Source organism: Tasmannia lanceolata, unplaced genomic scaffold (genome assembly GCF_043159265.1).
Source record: "Tasmannia lanceolata isolate RefF3 unplaced genomic scaffold, GAP_Taslan_0.1 ptg000037l, whole genome shotgun sequence".
NCBI lineage: Eukaryota > Viridiplantae > Streptophyta > Magnoliopsida > Canellales > Winteraceae > Tasmannia > Tasmannia lanceolata.
The window spans coordinates 17798689-17821092 of NW_027518714.1; the positions used below are offsets into that span (position 1 = coordinate 17798689).

Genomic DNA, 22404 nt, shown 5'->3' on the forward strand with positions numbered 1-22404 from the left:
TGAACATAATACTTCTGACACCTGTCCTACACTGATTTCTACATCAGAACCTTTAAGAGTTTCTACAAGAGATAGAGTACCCAAGAACTTTGGTGAGGACTTTGTGACCTACCATGTAGAGAATGATCCATCAACCTATAAGGAAGCGATGAGATCTAGGGACTCTTTGTTGTGGGCAGAAGCCATTGATGATGAAATGAGCTCTCTGCTACAAAATCAAACTTGGCAGCTAGTCGATTTGCCAAAAGGGGCTAAGACTGTGGGCTGTAAGTGGATTTTGAAGAAGAAACTTAATCCTGACGGATCCATAGCTCGGTATAAAGCACGTTTAGTAGCTAAGGGCTATACTCAAGTCAGTGGGATAGACTACTTTGATGTTTACTCACCGGTCTGTCATTTGGCAACGATAAGAATTCTTCTTGCTTTGGCTTCTATTGAGAAGTATGTTGTGCATCAAATGGATGTAAAAACGGCTTTCCTTAATGGAGACCTCACAGAAGAAATCTACATGAACCAACCTGAAGGGTTTGTCATGGAAGGTTTCGAGAACAGAGTTTGTAAGTTACACAAATCTTTGTATGGTCTTAAACAAGCACCTAAATTGTGGCATCAAAAATTTGACAAGGTAGTAAAGAGCTTTGGTTTTCAGACCAGTTACTCAGATAAATGCCTTTACTATCGTTCTGTGTCGAATAAGGTTGCGATTATTTGTTTGTATGTAGACGATATGTTGATTCTTGGTTCCGATCTCTCTGCAGTGAGTGACGTGAAAACCACTTTGGCTCAAGAATTCGACATGAAAGATCTTGGTGTGGTTGACACCATTCTTGGTATGAAAGTAAGTTTTGAAAGGCAAGGGATTACTCTTAGCCAAGCCCATTATCTTGAAAAACTACTTTCTACATGGGGATACAGTGAGTGTAAACCGATTGAGACACCATTTGATTATACCAAGAAGCTGATCTCTAATGAAGGAGACAGTGTGAATCAGTTAGATTATTCTAAACTGATTGGTAGTCTCATGTATGCTATGAGTTGCACTAGACCAGACATAGCCTTTACAGTTGGCATGCTGAGTCGTTTCACTAGTAATCCTGGCCATGAGCACTGGGATGCCCTTATGAGGCTGATGAGATACCTTAAGGGTACTCAAGGATATGCTCTATGTTATACTGGCCATCCTCCTATCCTGGAAGGGTATTCTGATGCATCATGGGGATCAGAATTAGGAGACAGTAAATCTACCAGTGGTTATGTTTTTACACTGGGTGGAGCCGCTGTTGCATGGAAGTCAAAGAGACAGACTTGTATTGCTCTGTCATCTATGGAATCGGAACTTTATGCTTTAGCTTCTACAGGAGATGAAGCAGAGTGGATAAGAGATCTGATCCTGGACATTCCATTGACCCATTTAAAGATTAACTCTTTAAGTTTGTTCTGTGATAATCAAGCTACAATTACGATTGTGAAAAACTCACTCTTTAATGGTAAGAGGAGACATGTCAGGCTGAAACATGCCACGCTGAATTATCTTCTAGAACAAGGTATTATCACTTTGGTTGATGTGAGATCGAAGGATAATATGGCCGATGCTCTTACGAAGGGACTGAACAAAGATCGAATATTCAAAACTGTGGGGGAGATGGGGTTAAAGACTGTGTAGACGTGTCTTAACCTACATTCATATTATTTTGAATTTTTCGAATCTCCCTATCTTGGCCAAGATAAGCACTTGATATGTTTCAATGATGTTTACAGTTATCTTTATGTCATTCCACATTTGATGACATGTCCTTCTTGGGAAAGGTTGTTTCATTCCAAACTTGATGATACAGCTTAACTCAATTTGGATATGATGCCTGTAACATTCCAAATGGAAACATGGAATGGTTCTTTGTAAAGAAACTGTTTAGGTCTGGTTCTTGATTGAAACTTGACATTGATGCTTATTGATATTGATATTTACTTTTCAGCCATTATGAAATTGTACTAAGTTCTTCTGGTAGAACTAGATACTTTTAGTAAAATACACAAATGATTGGATTCATTTTTTAATGAAATTCATATTTGATAATTTACAGGAATTGGCGAAATTGGAGGAGATTGCCTCAATTTGGATCTTGATGAGGATGACTTACTTGATGAGTGAATCCTTATAGTGCAGTGGAACTATTATTTTCTTTTCCGTTGATTAAATAGTTCACCTACATATAAAACTGCTTATGTTTGAGTTTAGATTATTTCTAAAACTCTTGGTTATTCTTTAAAGTATTTTTGTTTTCAGTTGGATTACAAATCTTTATTGATATGGTGATATGGATGATTCAATAATTTTGTTTGGACATCACATTATCTATCTATTGGATTGTGCTATATGTAGAACATAGGAGGAGATTGTTGGGTATATCATATAACCCATGTATGTTCTAATATAAGCCCAATAGGTAATGGACCAGGTGTAGTGGGCCCATTTGGGCTGGAGCCCATTAACCTCTTCTAACCCTAGTGTATCTCTATATATAGGGGCTGGAGGCAACAAACTTGGTATTCCAAATTAGATACCTTGGGTGTAATGCTTTAAGCATCCTTGCTTAAACCCTAATAACCCTAACAATTTTCTCATAATCTGCTCAATCTTCTGGATGACATCAATAGGGCACTTGAAAATGGAAAGCTTGAAAACCATAATATTAGCCAAAACCACTTTAATGAGGATAATTCCGCCGCCCTAACGACTCCACAATCGGATCTCAATCTCTAGTTAGTGCGGCCAATACAAAGAGGAAATTATCTATCGAGCCCCCAAGGATGCCGGCCAAACCCTCAGGCACTTGATTATAGATATGAATTCCTAGCAGCCTTGACTTGGAAATGTTGGACTTGTGCCAGGATGGATTTTAGCATTACCATTTAGCACTATACTCACATCTGGAACACTAAATATTAATGTATCATCCGCGAATTGAATGTGCGATACCTCCGATTGAGCCGTGCCACCCTTGTAGAGCCTCCTATGATTCCTTGATTTCTACCTTCCTCCATCGATCTGTTTAAGGTCAATGATAAAAATAAGGGCGGGCCGGGATATAGAGGATCTCCCTACATTAGCCTTCTCTCTTCACCGTGTCCACCACAGGTTTAATAACGATTTTTAGCTATTTAAGATCTAACACGAGTCCCACAAGAAAGACAGCTCCAGATCGTCCACTGTATTTGGGAAGTGTCTATCTACCCTAGATTGATCAAGTGCCACGTGTATTATGATCATAATCGGTACGTGCTAGTAAGAATGGACACTTAGGATAATCAAACGGTAGAGTTCAAGCCTAGGATGGGACCCAGTTGGCAATGTACGGTGGATATTTAGGGGCCCACAAATTAAGTAGTTGGTGCGGCTCTAGTCCCATTTTTCCACTTTCTTTGGTCAACCACTCTTCTTTTGTGTCATCCTTTGTGACTTTGTCTATCTGCTTAAAACTATGGCACATGATTTTTTTCGCCCCATTGTACGATAATACGCCCCCCTTGTCAACGTGAATCGAATGCAGAGCTAGCGACGTCAAATCACGTTACAAAGGGGGGGGGGGCGTATTATCCTACAGAGCTAGCGAAAAAAATCGTCGCCCAAAACTATTCTTTTGTGCCCACTTAGTCTATTTGCTTAAAACTATTCCCTCTGTCTCTGTCTCTCTCACTCTCTAACAAAGCTTGAAACCCTTGTTTTTCCATATCTGAATCTCTCTCATTTCCCTTTCTCTAGCTAGATTTTCTCAATCTATCAATCTACCATGGATGAAGAATACGATGTGATAGTCCTTGGAACAGGGCTCAAAGAATGCATCCTTAGTGGCCTACTCTCAGTCGATGGCCTCAAGGTCTTTCCCATTTTTCTTTTTTTCCTTTTTTTTCCCTGTTATTTATCTCTATATTGATGATTTAATGATGATCTATAAATGTTTTAAGATTCCTTCATTTTTTATTGTTTGTGATCATTACTGATCTTGAAGGTTTAATTAGAGAGTATGATGATTACTGAAAATCCCCCAATTCTTTCATTTAAAATCTGGAATTTGCAGTTTAGGGTTTTATTCTGACCGATTTTAAATCACGCATTTTTGTAATGGGTATTGATGTTTTTGTGTTGAACTTTAATTGCGTAGTGGTTTTTGGTAGTAATATGTTCTGATAGCGATATTCGGATCGCTGAATGTGTAAATTTTCCCATTATTGCTGATTTTTTTTTTTCACTATTGTTGAGTCTGATAATCTCACATTTGGAAGTGTTTTCTGCAAGTGCTATCCAATTTTTCAATCTAATTGACTTTTAATCGTGCATTTTGTACTGAGCGTTCGTGGTTTCGTCTTTAGTTTGAAATGGTTGTTCGAGATTTATTTGTATTGAAGGTACACCACAAGCTTATCTGGTTTTTCCCTGTTACTGGCCATGCTCATTAGACAATATAGTACAATAAGCTCCAAATATGATATTTTGAAGTGGTTTCTGAAATATGTAATTAACTTTTTTAATTTCAATTGCCTGTAATTCATGTTTTTTTTTAGGATCAATTGATTTGTGATGTAGGATTTTGTTCTCTTATTCTCCTATTTTTCATTTGTTCGTGAACTTCTCTAAGTAGTAGCTACGAATCATGCAGTTTATAGTGAATATGATGATTTTGAGTAGAACCCAAAATGGTTATTCAAGTTCTGCCTGTGATAAATCTTGATCTTGACAGTCTGTTCACAGCATATATATGATTTTCTAATTCTCTTCTATTTTCATATTGTCTTCCCTAGAATGATGAATAAGATGACACTGACCTAAGCCTATGAGCTTGCATTTTGAAGCTCTTCTGAAATGGGTAGTCTTGGTTTCATCTTAAATTAACTACAAATTGCCTGATGCTGAAAGTTGATGATTCCATTCATATAGATCGTAAAGGGCATTTGAGCTTTGTCCACGGTCAGTCTTGATCTCATGATCTGATGATGATGATATTGATGATATATATATATATATATATATATATATATATATATATATGAGAAAAGTGTAGCTACACATACGTGTAGCTAACTTAGCTACACCAACGGCTTAAAATACATTGGGCCCCACATTGTTTGGGTGATGCAAACCATTCATTTGATGGGCCCTCACATAGATAGGGTGTGCCAAAAAAATCAGCTCCATAGGATCATCCCAACCTTAGTTATAAATTCCGTTCCGGTCGCCGTTCCGTTTTGGCTACTGGAATGGAACGTTCCGGTGTTCCGGCCGTTTCGTTCAGCGTTCCGGTCGAAACTTTCCGTTCCGGTTGAAAAAAATAGTTAAAAATATGAAAAAAATCCTTAAAAATTAGAAATTGTTAGAAAAATATAAGAAACACTTAAATGAACTAAAAGACATATTTATTACTTAAAAACCAAAGTTTAATAACAAAAAGACAAAAAATGCCCTCCTAACAACTACAAAACGATCACAAAATGAGGGCAAATATGTAAAATACACTCCCCAACAGCCATAAATGAATTTATGTAATTTTTTGGATTTTTTTTTTTTTTTAATTTTTTTGGAAAAAGACGAAAAATGCCCTCCCAACAACTATAAAACGGTCATAAAACGAGGGCAAATCTGTAAAATACACTCCCCAACCGCCTTAATGGCATTTTTGTAATTTTATTTTTTTTTATTTTATTTTTTTTTTGAATTTTTCCGCATTTCCGGCCTGAACAGTGAATTCCGGCCATTCCGACCGGAATGACCGGAACGGACCGGAATTCCGGCCGGAACGGAAAATATGCCCATTCCGTTCCGGAACCGGAATTCCGGTCCGTTCCGGCCGGAACGGAACGGAATTTATATCTATGATCCCAACCCTACGATTTGTGGAGGCAAAATTGGACGTGTAAAAACCTTCACAAATCTATCCATTTTTGCCTTCACAGTTTGAAGGGTTGGGATTATCCTATGGAGCTGATTTTTTTGGCACACCCTATCAAATGAATGGTTTGGATCACCCAAATAATGTGGGCCCACTGTATTTTAAGCCGTCGGTGTAGCTAAGTTAGCTACACGTATGTGTAGCTTCACTTAACTCTCTCTCTCTCTCTCTCTCTCTCTCTATATATATATATATATATATATATATATATTTATATAGAGAGAGAGAGAGAGAGAGAGAGAGAACATTTCCTACACACTTGTGTAGGTAAGTTACCTACACACTACCTTAAAATAAAGTGAGGACCCACATTGTTTGGGTGATCCAAACCATTCATTTGAATGGTCCTCACATAGATAGGGTGTCCACAAAAAATCAGATCCCTAGGATCATCCTAACCATTCAAACTATTGAGGCAAAAAATGGACTAATTTGTGAAGGTTTATACACGTCCATTTTACCTCCACAAATCGTAGGGTTGGGATGATCCTATGGATCTGATTTTTTGTGGACACCCTATCTATGTGAGGACCATTCAAATGAATTGTTTGGATCACCCAAACAATGTGGGCCCCCACTGTATTTTAAGGTAGTGTGTAGGTTACTTACCTACACAAGTGTGTAGGAAATGTTCTCTAATATATATATATATATATATATATATGAGAAAACTATTGGCGCACCATTTTTTTGGTGAGCTTAAGTTGTTATAACGCCTCCCATTCGTTTAAATGTTTGGGTCCCGCTAAAGCGCACCGATGGGAGGCGTTATAACAACTTAAGCGCACCAACACCTCTCTCTCTCTCTCTCTCTCTCTCTCTCTCTCTCTATCTATATATATATATATATATATATATATATATATATATATATATATATTGCCCCTTTCATTCTGCTTTTTCCCCTTTTCAATTATGAGGATTGGAGCAAATCTTGCTTTTTGAAGTGTGAACTGCTTATTTTGTTTTGGGTTGGGTAGCTCAGCGATTAGATTAACATTGAGATAAGCCCTAAATCTCACATTAGGAAGTGTTTTCTGCAACTGTTACCCCGTTTTTCAATCTGGTTGACCTCATATAATGTATTTTTTACCGACTATCGTTGGTTTCATCTTTAATTTGAAATGGTTGTTCGAGTCTTCGAGATTTATTTGTCTCTGCAGGAACGCCACAAGCTTATATAATTTTTTATAGTGTTATGCTGCTCTTATCTGTTATTGACCATGATCATTAGACAGTATAGTACAATAAGCTCCAAATCTGATATTTTGAAGTGGTTTCTGAAATATGTAATAACTTTCTTAATTTGAATGGACTGTAATTCATGCTGTTTTAGGTTCAATTGATTTTTGTTGCAGATGGAGAATATTTGCTCTCCTTTTCTCCTATTTTTGGTTATTCAAGTTCTTCTTGTGATAATTCTTGATCTGGACAGTCTGTTCACAACATATATGATTTTCTGATCCCTTCTATTTTCATATTGTAGTATGATGAATATGATAGCACTGAAATCAGCCTAAGAACTTACATTTTGAAGTTCTTCTAAAATTGGTAGTCTTGGTTTCATCTAAAATTGGTTACAAATTGCCTGATACTGAAAGTCGATGATTCCATGCTTATAGATTTTGGGTTTGGTAGCTCAGCTTTGATTTAAACTGTCTGCAATCTGTGATGTTTCTGCCAAAAGGCTTGTAGCGTAGACAGTGTGAACTGCTTGTTTCGTTTTGGAGAATGTGGGTCGGTGTAATGATACTTTTTTTAATGAATTTTGACTATGACAGTTACCTAAAACACTCCACAAGAATATCCTATTCATGATGCTGAATCCCTCTTAAGATTGCAATAGGATGCATTTTTATGTAAATAACATTAGGATTCGTTTGGGTTCTAAGTAACTTTGGCCCTTCCATAGTGTTATAGTTTGTTGAAACTTCTGCTTGGAATTGGTTTCTATGCTTATGTTGCTTAAGTATTACTTGATAATCAGAACAATAGATTAAGGATTCCGTAGTCGGGAGAACAAGATGATTTTTTTCAGAACACTCAGATTTAGTGTACAAATGGCTTATTTTCTACTTATGGCATTAATAGTTGCACAAATCTTCTACTTATGGCACTGCTCCTTCTTTGGTTCTAAATATACGTTACCCACTTCCTATTGTTTCTAGCATCATGCATCTTGCTATGACTTGCTGATAGCGAATGGCCTCATGGGCTTATAGAGATCACTGTAATACAATAAGAAATGTTAGGATGTCAATTTTGCTTCACCATGACTGCATGGAATCTTCGGAACGGTAAGAACTTTTAGTTGCTGGCTAGTTTGCAGTAAGACAAGCTGTCACACACGTCTTTGATTCATTTCATGAAGAACTTGTACTTTCTAATTCTAGTTAAATAAGTGAGAGGTTGGAGTTTGAACTTTGAACATATAGTATGATCACTGTCATACAGCAGAAACACATGTTGTCTCCCAAAGTGTCTATGACTTTTAGTTAAAAATACTACCTTGTTATAATTTTGTTCCATTCCGAAACGAAATTCTGGGAACATTCCATTTCAATAAGGAAACCGGAACAAAAAACTGCACCAGAACGTACTGGCCCATGTTTCCATTAACTCCGGCTATTTCTGGATGTTCTGGTTCTTCCAGCTGTTCCTGTTAATACTTCCTTTTTTTTTTTAGGGAGATGATTTTTTCGCCCCTCCTGTAGGATTATGCGCCCTCTTTTAACTTGAATTGTGGGCAGATTTAACGCTTTTTGACGTCAAATCACGTTAAAAGGGGGGCGCATAATCCTACAGTTGGGGTGAAAAAATCATCGCCCTATTTTTATTTGTAACATTCTCCTAGAAAAGTTAAATGACCTTAAAGGCCTATTCGATTGAAAAGCCATCTCCAATCAAATGTGGGGTTTAACAATATCAAAAACCTCTCTTTATATGGATTATGTAGGTTATGCTTACATTATGTTGACTTTCAATATTCTTTGCAAGATTTTAATAAATGCTAGGCTTAATAAACTGTTTTTGCTATTGGTCTTCTCATATTTCTTTACTTTTTGTTCCATTTTTTTTAATGGTATTTTGTTCCACTTTTTTTTAAAGAAATCTTAAAATTTATGTCGCATCTTTTCCGAAACGGGCAGAACACTAATATTCCAGTCCAAAAGAAAATTGTAATGGAATGACCATTCAAAAAAGAAAAAGAAAAATGGAATGCCCACCGGGATGGAATTGACGACTAAGAGTAGTACTACATTTTTTCAGTCATCACCTATTACTGCCTTTCATATAACCCTGCTTACTTTCCATGTTTCTACTTTTTAGTCCACACCTGTGCTGATTCATAGTATATGGTACAGGTTCTGCACATGGACAGGAATGATTATTATGGAGGGGAGTCAACGTCACTCAATCTAATTCAGGTACCAGTTATGGAAGCGACCTGTAAATTCTCATAAGCATGATGATGGGACTTGGGGATATTGTTTATAGCTTTGTAATGCTGTCTTTTTTACTTTCTCAAGCATTTTCTGCTTGCAGCTTTGGAAAAGGTTTAAGGGAAGCGACAAACCTCCAGCACATTTGGGCTCTAGCAGAGATTACAATGTTGACATGATCCCAAAGGTTATCGTCTTTTTCAATTATGACCTGTTTGCTTTTTTATGAGGTGCACATACTCATTTTGACACAGAAGCGTTACTTCACCTTATATAAATCCTTTAAATGCCAAGAATTCTCTCTTACGAAGAGTTGTCCTTCAGTTAATTGTAATTGGCATTCAAAGTGGTCAGAGTCTAATCATTAACATATTGTGATGGCATGAAGTCTGTAACATAGAAATAATGCTCAAATGGATGCCGGTTCACTCATTTAATAGACATAATTTATGTAACAAGGAAATAATGCTCAACTGGATGCCACATTTAGTTCACGCATTTAATAGACATAATTGATGCAGTAGCCAGTTTTCAAAGACTCCAATATTCAATAGTGTTCTTGGAGATCATAGGCATTGGTTGGCAAGTAGTACGTCATGCTGCTTACTTCTTTCTTTTTGAAGTTCCAAAGATAAGGAAGTTGATATCATTTAACTGTCAACTTACCAACTTCTCCAAAAGCTTAAGCTGTTGGAGAAAGGCGTTATTTATCTTTTATACTTTAACATTAACATTTGCCAATGGCATGAAGTCTGGAACAAGGAAATAATGCTCAAATGGTGTTCACATTTAGTTCATGCATTTAATAGACCTAATTGACACAGTAACCATTTTTCAAAGAGTCTCCACTGTCCTGTCCAATTCCAGCTCTTCTATTGCTCGGCTAATAGTGAGGCGGATTGCTTAGCTAGGGACCGGTGAATAGGACACCATTGGAGATTTTTTATTTCCTTCCCCCATGATTTTATTATTGTTTTTTTATTTATTTCCCTCATTGCTGTTGTAATTTTCACTTAACCATCTCGGTCTTGTGGTTGTTTCTCTATTAATATATCTCTTATCAGTTCAAAAAATATATATAGATCCTTATGTTTTGTAAATATTACATTTTTTTATTGGTTGCAATTTCATTAAAATAAAGGTGCAAGACCGAGAAAGTCAGCCCCAAAGATACAAAGATAAGACAAAAAACAAGTCACGGGGAAAGGAAGTCAAACATTTCTATCCCCCTCCTACCTGCACCACCTTTTGCTAAGCTATCTGCATGATGAAATTATCCCCTCCCTTTGTCCTTAAAAAATATAAATTGTCATTTCGATGTAAATGACGCAAATAGTTGGGTCTGCAAAGGTAGAAAAACATTTAAGATTGTTTAACTTGTCAACGTGCTTTGTGGACCCATCCTAGTTGAATCAAAGGTGAGCCCACTTTTCATTTCAATGTGAAGTCACGGGAATTTCAAATTTCAAATCCTAAGCATCATACAAATGATGAGTCTCTGACTAAGCACAAAAAGTGGATTTTTTATTTTTTATTTTTTATTTTGCAATCTATTTTACTTCGCATTTCATTTCATGAATGTAGAGAATGATATTTGGTAGGCAACATCATTGGACAGCATAGCAAAGTAATCGTATCTTATGAATAGGATATCAGATTAACATGGGACCAATACCATTTTGTAACTCTATGTGCTATTGACATAGATTTGGGGTCCTTGGAAGGATGAAAGGTCGTTGTACTTATACTTCATTACACTATACTTCTTTATTGACTTTAATGTTCCAAACATGTGCGACAACGCATGTCACTGGGTGATGATGCGATTAAGCCATTATGGGTGGATTTCTTGCTTATGTGATGGTTTCTAATTTTCTATGCATGTATTTGTACTTATTGTAGTATTTTTCAAAGTTTCATCTTAAAATTTCATCATTTCCATATGTTTCCATACGTTTCTGTGATTCTACAAGATTTCCACCGAAATTTCCAATTGGAATCAAAATATTTCCGGTTCCATGCTAATCGAAACTGAAACCAAAATTTAAAGTTGTTTGCATGGGATTTTCTATGATGGAGGCATGGCATGCAAGAAGCTACAGACCACCACTAGATGATATGTTTTTTTAATAAAATGAGGAAAGAATCATACATGAAAAAGCAGTATGGTAATAATTTCAAAAAAAAAGAAGAAAAAATGAGAAAGGGAATGGATGTTGTTTTTTCCAAAAACGAGTTGTAGAAGAGGGAAAGAGGAAGTAGAGAGAAAGATGAGTATGTTGTCTTTGCATGTAACATTCACCATATTATTATAGTTTAAAGTCATTCTGTGCATTCTTTGTCCTTTGAGAGGCCCTAATGTCCTTGTTTCTAGGAAAATGTTTAAAATATTATTGGTAAATTAATAAGATGGATTCAGGGGTGTCCAGAGCTTATTGTATGGAACGGACATGTTGGTATTGATCAGTGAATAGTACATGGCATATACAGCTTGGCTTGGTAGGTGTGGAACAAAATGAAAGTTTGACAGTAAAAAAATTATACTTCTCAATCTGCCATCTGGACATATTTGTTTTTTTTTGTATGTTACTCTTTAGAACCAATAAAATATTCTTTTGTTGTCCAGCTATTATTAGAAGGCGAGTTCTTTCTTTCATTTTTATTTTTTTTGAATGATAGTTCTTTCTTACATATTTTTTTCTATTATGCTGAAATATTTTTGAATAATGTTCAAATGACCAGTTCATGATGGCAAATGGTACTCTGGTACGAGTCCTTATTCACACGGACGTTACAAAATATCTGTACTTTAAGGCTGTGGATGGGAGTTATGTCTTTAATAAAGGAAAGGTATCCTTGTTGCTATTAATTACCATTTATTTGCATTGCTTGGATTTCGGTATGCTTGGTTTTAGGTGGTTTTTTACGCCTTGATTTTCTAACCATTACAACAGGTTCACAAGGTTCCAGCTACTGACATAGAGGCACTCAAATCTCCATTGATGGGCCTATTTGAAAAGCGTCGGGCTCGCAAATTCTTCATCTATGTCCAAGATTATGTAGAAAATGATCCCAAGACACATGAAGGAATGGACCTTACAAGAGTGACAGCAAGAGACCTTATTGCGTATAGTACTTATCTTGTATCTCTTACATATGTTTGTTCATAGTGAGGATGCTTTATTCTGTTAACAGAATAGGCTCGTGCATGATGTATCTCATGTTGTCGTGGAATCTTTACTTTCCTATCATTTTGTGAACTGCGTAGGTTATAATCCATACATGCTCAATCAAAGGTGATCCATCAAAGAAATATGTCAAACTTCTAGTTGAGAAAATTTTGATGGTAGACTGATGCCAGGGTAGTCCTTTGAGATATTACCATTCAAAAAAATGTCCTTTGAGATATTGTTTCTTCTGCTCTTTCTTTAATTCACATTCAGGCCTGGGCTGGCCAGTCCTATTGCTACTCTCAAAGTCAGCTGCTCCTTTAAGATCCCATTGAAATATGATCAAGGATTGTAGGCATATGATTCCGGAAATTGGGGGTCGATTTGGTGTGATATTTTGAAATCGGCCACCAATTTCTTGAAAAGTATCCGGCTTAGGGTGGGTAGTGGAGAGAAAATTTGCTTTTGGCAAAACAACTGGTGGGAGTCTACTCTAACCCTTTTAATGGTGGATTTCCCCATGCTTTTCAGAATTGCATCTAAGAAAGTGAGCAATATGGCGACGGATTTTAGCAGGCTTATTGGGTCTGCGGATTGGAATATTCAATTCCATAGATGTTTCTTTTATCGAGAAATTGACTTTGTTAGCACATTCATCTCTAGACTTGATTAGAGAGGTTTGGAACTTGGAAGTTGGTCCTTTGAGGAGGAGGGGGGGAGGGGGGGTGTTGTTCTTGGTTTGTTCTTTTCATTGCAATTTGATTCTGCAGATGAGTTTGTCTGTGGCATGAAGAGCCTGAAATCCTTGTGCACCTCATAGGCTAATGCTTTCGATTCGGCTGTGCATTTAGATAAGATTCTCACTGTAGACCACCTTCGTAGTCACCGGGTAGACCACCTTCGTAGTCACCTGGTAGACCACCTTCGTGGTCACCGAATGATCATTGTTAATAATTGTGCAGTGTGTTCTGTTGACGGGGAATATGTTGACCACATCTTGTACTATGGTTTGGAAGTTGGTCCTTTGAGGGGTGGTTCTTGGTTCTTTCTTTTTAATGCAATTTGATTCTGCAGTTGAGTTTGTCTATATGGCTCAAAGAGCTTGAAATCCTGTGCTCCTCATTGGGTTAATGCTTTTGGTTCGGCTGCGCATTTAGGAAATATTCTCATTGTAGACCACCTTCGTAGCGCAGTATGATTATTTTTAATCATTGTGCATTATTTTTGGATGACGGTTATCACATCCTGTACTACGATTATATGCGAGAGACTTGGTATTTCATTTTTGGCCTGTTCGATGTGAGTTGGGTTCTTCTAGTTCATATTTTTGATTTGATTTAGTGGTGGGACTTTGCTCCATGGTCTGACAGGGAGACAGTCCTCTGGAATTTAGTTCGTTTTCGGTGCCTTCATTTTATAGGTCTTGGGAGGAGACTCGTGTCAGCAGCTGCAGTAGGGATCATCTGAAACCTAGATGGATTCCTCTATTGAGATACTTAAGTTTAACTTTGAGGGCTCAAGTTTGGGTAATCCGAGCCCGGCTGGGGTTGATGGGTTGCTCAGAAGATCTAGCAATGAAGTTAGATGTGCTTTCTCTGGTCCTATTGGTGAGACTAATTACGATGAGGTTGAGGTTCAAATGTTGTTGAGGGGAATTCGTCTTGTTGACAGTTTTCAGCTAGATAGTCTTTTGGTTGAGGGTGATCCCCTTTACGTGATTCGTTGGGTTGGAGATGGTGGTAGATATCCGCGGAGGTTCAAAGATGCCATTGAGAAGATTCTTGGCACAATTGAGGCTCATTCCACGGTCTTCTAGTATATTCACCGTTCAGCCGAGGGCGAGGCAGACCTTCTTACTCAGTCTGGGGTTGATAGTGAGTCCATGAGGTTTTTGAGACTTTCGATCGCCTTCCTCCACTAAGGCCCTTATTGTTTATTTGTTTTTTGTTTTTTCCATTTTCTTTTCCTTTGTTTCTCCTTTCCTGAGTTGTATGTTGACAACCTCAATCATGCTTTTTTGGATCCTTGTAATATATTTTGCACCACCATTCAAAAAAAAGACGTAAATGGGGTAGTTTTTTCTATAAAAAGAAGGCATAGATTCAGAGGGTTTGCTTGCTTGCTTAAAGGAAAAAGAGGGATGGAGTTGGCAATGTGGTGACGGTGGCTTCTATTTGTGCCGCCAACTAGCTGGTTATTTGTGGAAATGGGAAAGCAAGTGACTACCATATCCATATCAACATAAATGCTACATGTATCAGTTTTGATTTTGGTGCATGTGGACAAGATATATGGCTAGAAAAGCATAAAAATTAAGCCCTCCAACTCTCGCCTATCAAACAAAAACAAGAGATGTCAGACCTAAGAATCGTCACTAGATGGGACATCAACATCCTTGACTTTTTGGCAGATTTTGTCTTATTCATTTAATTCATTTGAGATGGCTGTTCTATCTATGCAAAAGCTAGCCGTGAAATGGCTTTCCTCGAAATTGCCTAGCAAATCCCTACTAATATATTATATCTACTAATATATTATATCATAATAAACTTATGGGTCCACCATTCAAGAAAAAAAAAAACTTAAGGGTCCATGGAGGAAAAAAGGAAAGATTCTTTAGAATGTATCTCTTCTAACTACAATCTGAGTGTTGTGGAAAGAGAGAAATGCTCGTGTATTTAAAGGACATACCAAGAGGTCTTCTTTCCTTTACAACAATGTGATAGCCCTTACAATATCTTGGGCAAAGGCCCTGTCATGCTTCAGGTTTCTGTCTGCCTATGATTTATGGAATGGATGGAAGGAGGTTTGCTATAGCTTAGAACAGGGACCCAAGATTGTGCAAGATTTGGAGCCTCCTGCCCAGGTTTGCTGAAGGTGAACTTTGACTTATCTAGCATGGGAAATCCAGGACCATACGGAATTGGGGTAGTACTAAGAGATGAGACTGGATCAGTTAGGTGGGAATTTGCAAGACCAGGGGATGCAGATTCAAGTGAAGCAGAAGTGTGTGCAGCCCATCAATGAACAAAACTTCTTGAGAATGGAGACATGGATTAAGTGTTGGTGGAAGGGGACTCTCTCAATGTGATATGATGGCTTAGAGCTACCCATACTTATCCGTTGAGATTTGCTACATGCTTCGATGAGATTCAAGATAGGGTGGGCAAAACGAATATCTCTTTCCAGTATATTAGGTCGGCTAATGGTGTTGCCCAGGTTAGCTAGGAATGGCGTCTCGAGAGAGGGTTGGAGTTGTTTGATTTCCTCCCTCCTTGAATCCTTTATTCTCCTTCCCATCCCCTTTGGGGGCTTTCTCATGTATTCTCTTCTTTTTCTCTATTGCTTGTATCGACCATCTCGGCCTTTTCTTGCTTTTAATGAAATCTTCTACCATTCAAAATAAATAAATTAACTTATGGTTTTGGTTTCATTATGCATTACGATTTAGTGTGGATGGACACAAACATTCCTGTCGTTTCATGTCGGTTCCGGTAGAAATTTAAAACTATGTTCCCATCATAGATGAGTGGGGATGTTGATTTAATTTGCAACCACCAGGTCGTATAATGGGCCCTGATTCCATGTTGAACATATATCATCTACTTGATCATGACCTAAAAATGGCATCTTTTTTGTCAGGACCTGACCAATGGGTTAGGATAATTAAATCACAGTAGAATGGCTCACTAGAGCAGCAAACCTGATCATCATGCACTTGCCATGCTTTTGGTTGGCCAAGAGGCCCAAGACTCTCCTTCTGTTATCTAATAATACGTTTAATTTTCTTTTCCGTACAGTCCTTGGCACCCAGGGGGCAGTTCCTTATGCGACATGATGACTGTTTTTATTGAAAGTTCCTGACCTATCAGTTTTATGTGCTTATATTATAGTATGGGCGATTAATTGAACTACTTTCATCTCAGTCACTGCTCTCTGGGCAGTTTTTGTCTGTTGCTTCTAGCAAACCAGTTGCGAAGTTACAGTCCTGGTATCTTTTTTCTTATTGGTGGAGTGTAATTATGCTAAAAAGAAGAGCTAAAAATTCAGTACATAAGCTAAGGAATGTGACCCTAAAGTCCTAAACCCAATACCCAAAGGAGCAGATACACAGATTCTATTGTTTGCTAAAGATACTGTCTTTTACTACTCATCAATATCTTTTTATATTTTAGTGAGACATTTGGCATGCAAACTTCGAAGGAATTTGCTCTGCAACTTAAGCCATGGTGAATCAGTTATAGAATATACTTCTGCTTTGTTGTATATAATGCGAAGAAAAGATGTATTTCCTTGCTTATTGTCCTATAAAACCTTCTGTTGAATAATCACCATGCTTCATGATTTTGCTTTTCAGGAGTCAAGCACAATTTTCGTTTGTCTTCAAGTTTTCGCATCGAATGTTAAATTATCATTTAAAAAAAGAACAAATATTAAGCTATCAAATGTATCAGCAGCCAATTTCTATGTGGCATATGATCCATCTTTTTTTACCAGAAAGTATGGTCCTGATGACAACACAGTGGACTTCATAGGGCATGCATTGGCACTTCATAGAGATGACCATTATCTCTCTCTCTCTCTCTTTTACCAGAAAGTATGGTCTTGACGACAACACGGTGGACTTCATCGGCCATTCATTGGCACTTCATAGAGACGATCGTTATCTAGATGAACCTGCGCTGGATACCGTGAAGAGAATCAAGGTAGGAGACCATCTGAATTCTTGAATTCCATTTTTTATTCTGCTCTCACATGAAGGCTTTAAGGCTCTATTTTGGTTTTTTGTTTTCATTTTATAACTTTTTTCTATAAACCTAATTCTTTATGTTCTGTAACTTACACAATCTGATCCAGTAGTAGTTTCGAATGATTATAACTGGGCTGAGTTGCACATGCTGGGCGGAGTCAATTCAGTTACTTTCAAATCCAAATTGTAAAGACCCCAAGGGACTCGAAGGACGCACCAAAATTGTATGGGTTCAATTAATTTTCATACGAAGCCCATATATTGCCCAATTCATGCATTTGTAAGCCAACTTTTATGCTGTTTGGGTTTCACAAAAGAGGGCAACTAAACTACCATATTTTCGTGTTCGGATTTGAGTTCCTGTTGTGTTATTTCTTAAAATCTGATTATCATTTAAAAAAAGTATTATTTCTTGCTTCTCTTTTTTTGAATTGATTATTTCGTGCTTTTCTTTTTCTGTCTGTATTTGTTCTTTTGCTTTTGTAAGTATACTGTATACATATTAGCCGACTCACAAATGAAATGGATATTTCGGTACTAAATATCAAGTTAACACTTAACGTTTCTTTTTGTTATCCTTTGCTTTTTCTTTTTTTCCTTATTTTAGATTTCTAAAAGGGTAACAACAGACTGCCTGAGTCATAATGCTAGTTGACTTGGTATTTTTTTTGGCTGAGTCGGCACTTGATACCATAATGACAAATTTTTCTCAAGTGTTTGCAAATCTCCTGGTATTTTTGCAATATTTAAAAAACAATATTTTATCTTGATATATTTAAAAAAATGAGATGCTTTTCCCAAAATTTTCTGATGTATTTGTGATTGTCACGATGTTATTTTTACAAGATTGTCCTAATATTTGTCTGTTAATTTTTTTTTAAAGGGGATTGATATTGACAGCCATAAATTTAGGCATTTTGCACCTTACCAATTTGTCTCGTTTTGATCATTTTACTGTTTTGTGTATAGGGCAAAGCGACATGGTTGTCAGTGCCTAAATTTAAGGGATCCCTCCTGCTAATATTCCATTTTTAATGGCCTTTTAATATTCTGTTTATTCTTATATTTTTATATTTTTCATTTTTTTTTCTTAGGATTTTCCCAATGATGTCATGATGACATAAACTCAAAATCTAAAATTCTCTTTAAAAATTCCCAAGAACAATATTTTCACTGCCCAGTACGAAATTTTGGTCCTTCATAGGTTCTCTGCGGCACATTCATAGCTCATTTAATGAAGTGCTTTTCGAATAGCTAAAACTCTAATAGGCAAAAATGGTGATTGTTCTTGAGATTATCACTTCTTTTGAAGCAGCTGGAGGCAAGCTGTTTAGTATTGATATGCTATTTCTGAGTTCTTGCAATTATTTCTATCACTAATCTTGTTGGCCTTGGTTCCTTCCTATAGCTTTATTCAGAGTCTCTTGCACGCTTTCAAGGTGGATCACCATACATTTATCCATTATATGGCTTAGGAGAGCTCCCGCAGGTCTGTTTTATTGTTGCATCAATTCTGAAGAGTGAAATATGTAAAAGTTTGTCACTTACCTTGAGTTCATTTGTTGAGAAAATCTTCAGGCATTTGCACGGCTCAGTGCTGTTTATGGTGGCACATACATGTTGAATAAACCAGAGTGCAAGGTATTTTTTTATAGTGCTCAACATGTTCTCTTGTGGTCTTCTCTGATTCATCTAGGAGGGTTGAAAGTTAAGAGATTCATGTGAATTGGCTGAGTGTTATGTGAAATCTAGATTTTCATTAGGGATGCTTTGCTCAAATGTCAGGTCAAATTCAATGAAGAAGGGAAAGCTTGTGGTGTGACATCAGAAGGAGAAACTGCTACATGCAAGAAGGTTGTCTGTGATCCTTCCTATTTGCAAAACAAGGTAATGGTTTTCATTTACATGTGCTCATTTCCATGTTTCCAGAGAACATAGTGATTTTGTGAAATATGGGACATTGGTCTTAATACTAGGAACCTGTTCATCGATAGTCAATATGGTTGGCCAAGTTTTGAGTAATTTAAAGTATTAACGTATAGCTTAACGCAAGCTTTAGTTGTCTAAATGGAGTACTGAAGCATTACACTAAATCCTTAATTGGAGGTTTTCAATATTTGTAACAGGTTAGAAAGGTCGGCAGAGTTGCAAGGGCGATTTGTATTATGAGCCATCCTATCCCAAACACCAATGATTCTCCATCAGTGCAGGTTATTCTTCCTCAGAAACAGCTTGGACGCCAGTCAGACATGTGAGTTTTCTTAAATTTTCTGACGATGATGAAATATCTGAACCCAAGTCTTGTGAACCAGTTATAAGAATTTAAAAGCCTACAAATTTCATTTCTATTAACACCCGTGAAAATTTGAGTTATAATCAGCATATGATAGGGTTGCTACTGTTGATGAATTTGAGCAGGTATCTTCTCTGTTGTTCATATTCACATAATGTTGCTCCGAAAGGCAAATTCATCGCATTTGTCTCTACGGAAGCCGAAACCAATCACCCTGAGACTGAACTAAAGCCAGGAATTGATCTTCTGGGACCAGTTGATGAGATATTTTTTGACATTTACGACAGATACATGCCTGTCAACGAACCATCTCTGGATAATTGTTTTATATCAACGGTGAGTCCCCTTGAGCTCGTCTTTCCCTTGACAGATCATCAAGAAGACATTTAGTGACAAAATCTTGGCAATTTACAGAGTTATGATGCCACGACACACTTCGAGTCGACTGTCACAGATGTTCTTAACATGTATACAATGATCACTGGAAAGGTAAAGTAAATTTGTTATTATTTTTTTGGTACAAGACGCAAATCTAGTTAGGCCAATTTAGCCAATTCTGGTGAATAAAATATGGAACTTGGTTATCTTTCAACCCTGGTGATTTTGGGCTTTTGTTCTTTAGTTCCTTTCTTTCTTTTCCCCCTGTATCTTTTGGGTTGACTATCTTAGTCGCCCTTTCTTTTTTCAATAAAAAGTTATGTTACCGTTCAAAAAAAAAATTGCCTTTATGTTGTTGGGTTTATGCAGTGCTGATGAGATTGTTTATGAGCAGGTTGTTGATCTTAGCGTGGATCTAAGCGCTGCCAGTGCTGCTGAAGAATGAGATGTTATCTGGAGATGAAATTTGAGCTTTTGCTTATTTGTAATAATATAAGATGCCCATGTTGGTGAAATAATGAAACAATAGATTGGGGTGAGTATTTGCATTGATAATTTCTGACTCATATTCTTCTTGCTTGTTGAATTTCTTTTACATTCTTTTGCCCTTTTTTTTTCTCTCTTGAGTTAACTAATAGAAAGTAAGCATCATATTTTCATCCCAGGTCTTGAAGAAACTTTTTTTCTCATTTTATTTTTCAATATTAAGGCGAAGAATGTTCAGTGAAGTGTCTTCTGCCATGAGAGAGAGAGAGAGAGAGAGAGACCATAGCATACTTATACGCATTGACCGCTCCTAATCCATTAAGATTAGCTATGTTGGCTGATATTTTGAGCTAAAATAAGAGCCCGTTTGGATACCTCATATTTTGTATTTGGATTTGGAATTTGAGTTTTGTAGAGAGAGAGAGAGAGAGGGAATGGAGTACTCCCTAGTGGAGGGGAGAGGTTGAGGAGCAAAGAGGTGAACGAAACTGACAGATCTGAGGATTTCCAATTTCTTATTTCCACTCAGTTTGCTTTTTTTTCACTGTCAGTCGCTAATTTGGAATTGAAGGATTTGATCCAAATTCTTCTGGGCATCCAAACGGGCCCTTAGGGTATTTATATATAGGTTCGACATGTATGTACAAGTACTTAAAAAATAGTGGGGTCCACATTAGTCAATCATTTAAAATTATTCATTTATTGGGGTTTTAACTTAAGAGGCCATCCCCTGAAAATAATCTCCATCGGATGATTCTAAACCCCCTCAGATCTATAGAGGTTTCTACACTGGCTTGCGACCCTCCAGTTTTGTTAATGTGCCGTCCTGAGGATTGATTGTTAAAACATCATATGGAGATGATTTTTGGGGCCTGGCCTACTCAAGTTGGATCCCTACAAACGAATAGTTTTTATCCGACACATTGGATAAGAACTCACTAGAAGGATCATCATGCCACATTTCAGTCTTATCTTTCATGTTTGATGCGTTTCCACATCCTTATGGGCAATCCTTCTTGCATTTACACTAGGCTTTAGAGTCCTCCAAATCTCAAAGGTGTACCACAATGTAGCAAACATCGAAACTGCCCCATGTATAAACGTGTCAGCGCGCGCACTGGAGGGTCGAACGCCCCATGTATGAACACGTCATTGCACCGAAGCGTCTCCTCAAGACTATTTTTGGATGCCACACATGAAAGGCATCCTCGGGCAATTTCCAAGCAAAAAAAAATCACTTTTCTTCAACTTATGGTGCTTGGTTGCCAATGTAACATTGAAATCTCTAGAAAGTACTAGACAAGAAACAGTTGTAATAATTGCATGTCTGGTGACGTGACATCATAGCCATTTCCATATGGAACAAACCAAAAGGGGAAAAATTTCATAGGTGATCTCTCTCTCTCTCTCTCTCTCTCTCTCTCTCTCTCTCTCTCTCTCTCTCTCTCTCGCCAAAGAATGCTTTAATCTCCCAGAGAATGCCTAAGCATCCAAACAGAGCTCAAGGAGAGAAGTAATCAAAAGTCCCATTCATCACTGCACCATTTACATAAGATGCAAAACAACAATAACTTGGAAAGAAACTACATTTGATGGTGATAGTTGACAGCATTCCTTTTCAATTGGGTCACGACTCTTAAGACTAATATCGTTTAATGACACCTGCTTGAGACTGGGAAGGGCCTAACAAAACTTGAGAAAAGTACTTTGAAAAAAAAAATTGACATTTATTATTCTAAAAAGTGCCAAATAAGGGACAAGTTTTCCCCTAACAGGCTACTATAGTACCATCCCCTACATACATTAGGATTAGCTTACATATCCGTTATATACTATCCATCCCCATTCCCCATTACATTACCCAATAGCTTAAATTGTATCGGATCCAACAAAAAGTGCCACATTTGAGGGCCCCACCAAGTCATGATACGTGCCGCCATGC

General features: G+C 37.2%; 1 protein-coding gene across 1 annotated transcript; it reads left to right on the forward strand.

The window, feature by feature from the left end:
- Window positions 1–3672: 3672 nt before the first annotated feature.
- LOC143860547 (guanosine nucleotide diphosphate dissociation inhibitor 1-like) lies at window positions 3673–20635 on the forward strand. The gene is made up of 13 exons (XM_077371237.1): window positions 3673–3875; window positions 9308–9370; window positions 9489–9572; window positions 12128–12235; window positions 12340–12512; window positions 17150–17261; window positions 18714–18794; window positions 18884–18946; window positions 19091–19192; window positions 19432–19556; window positions 19724–19934; window positions 20013–20087; window positions 20371–20635. Exons 1-13 carry the CDS (start codon window positions 3789–3791, stop codon window positions 20419–20421), a joined length of 1335 nt encoding a protein of 444 aa, XP_077227352.1. The 5' UTR covers window positions 3673–3788; the 3' UTR covers window positions 20422–20635.
- Window positions 20636–22404: the final 1769 nt, after the last annotated feature.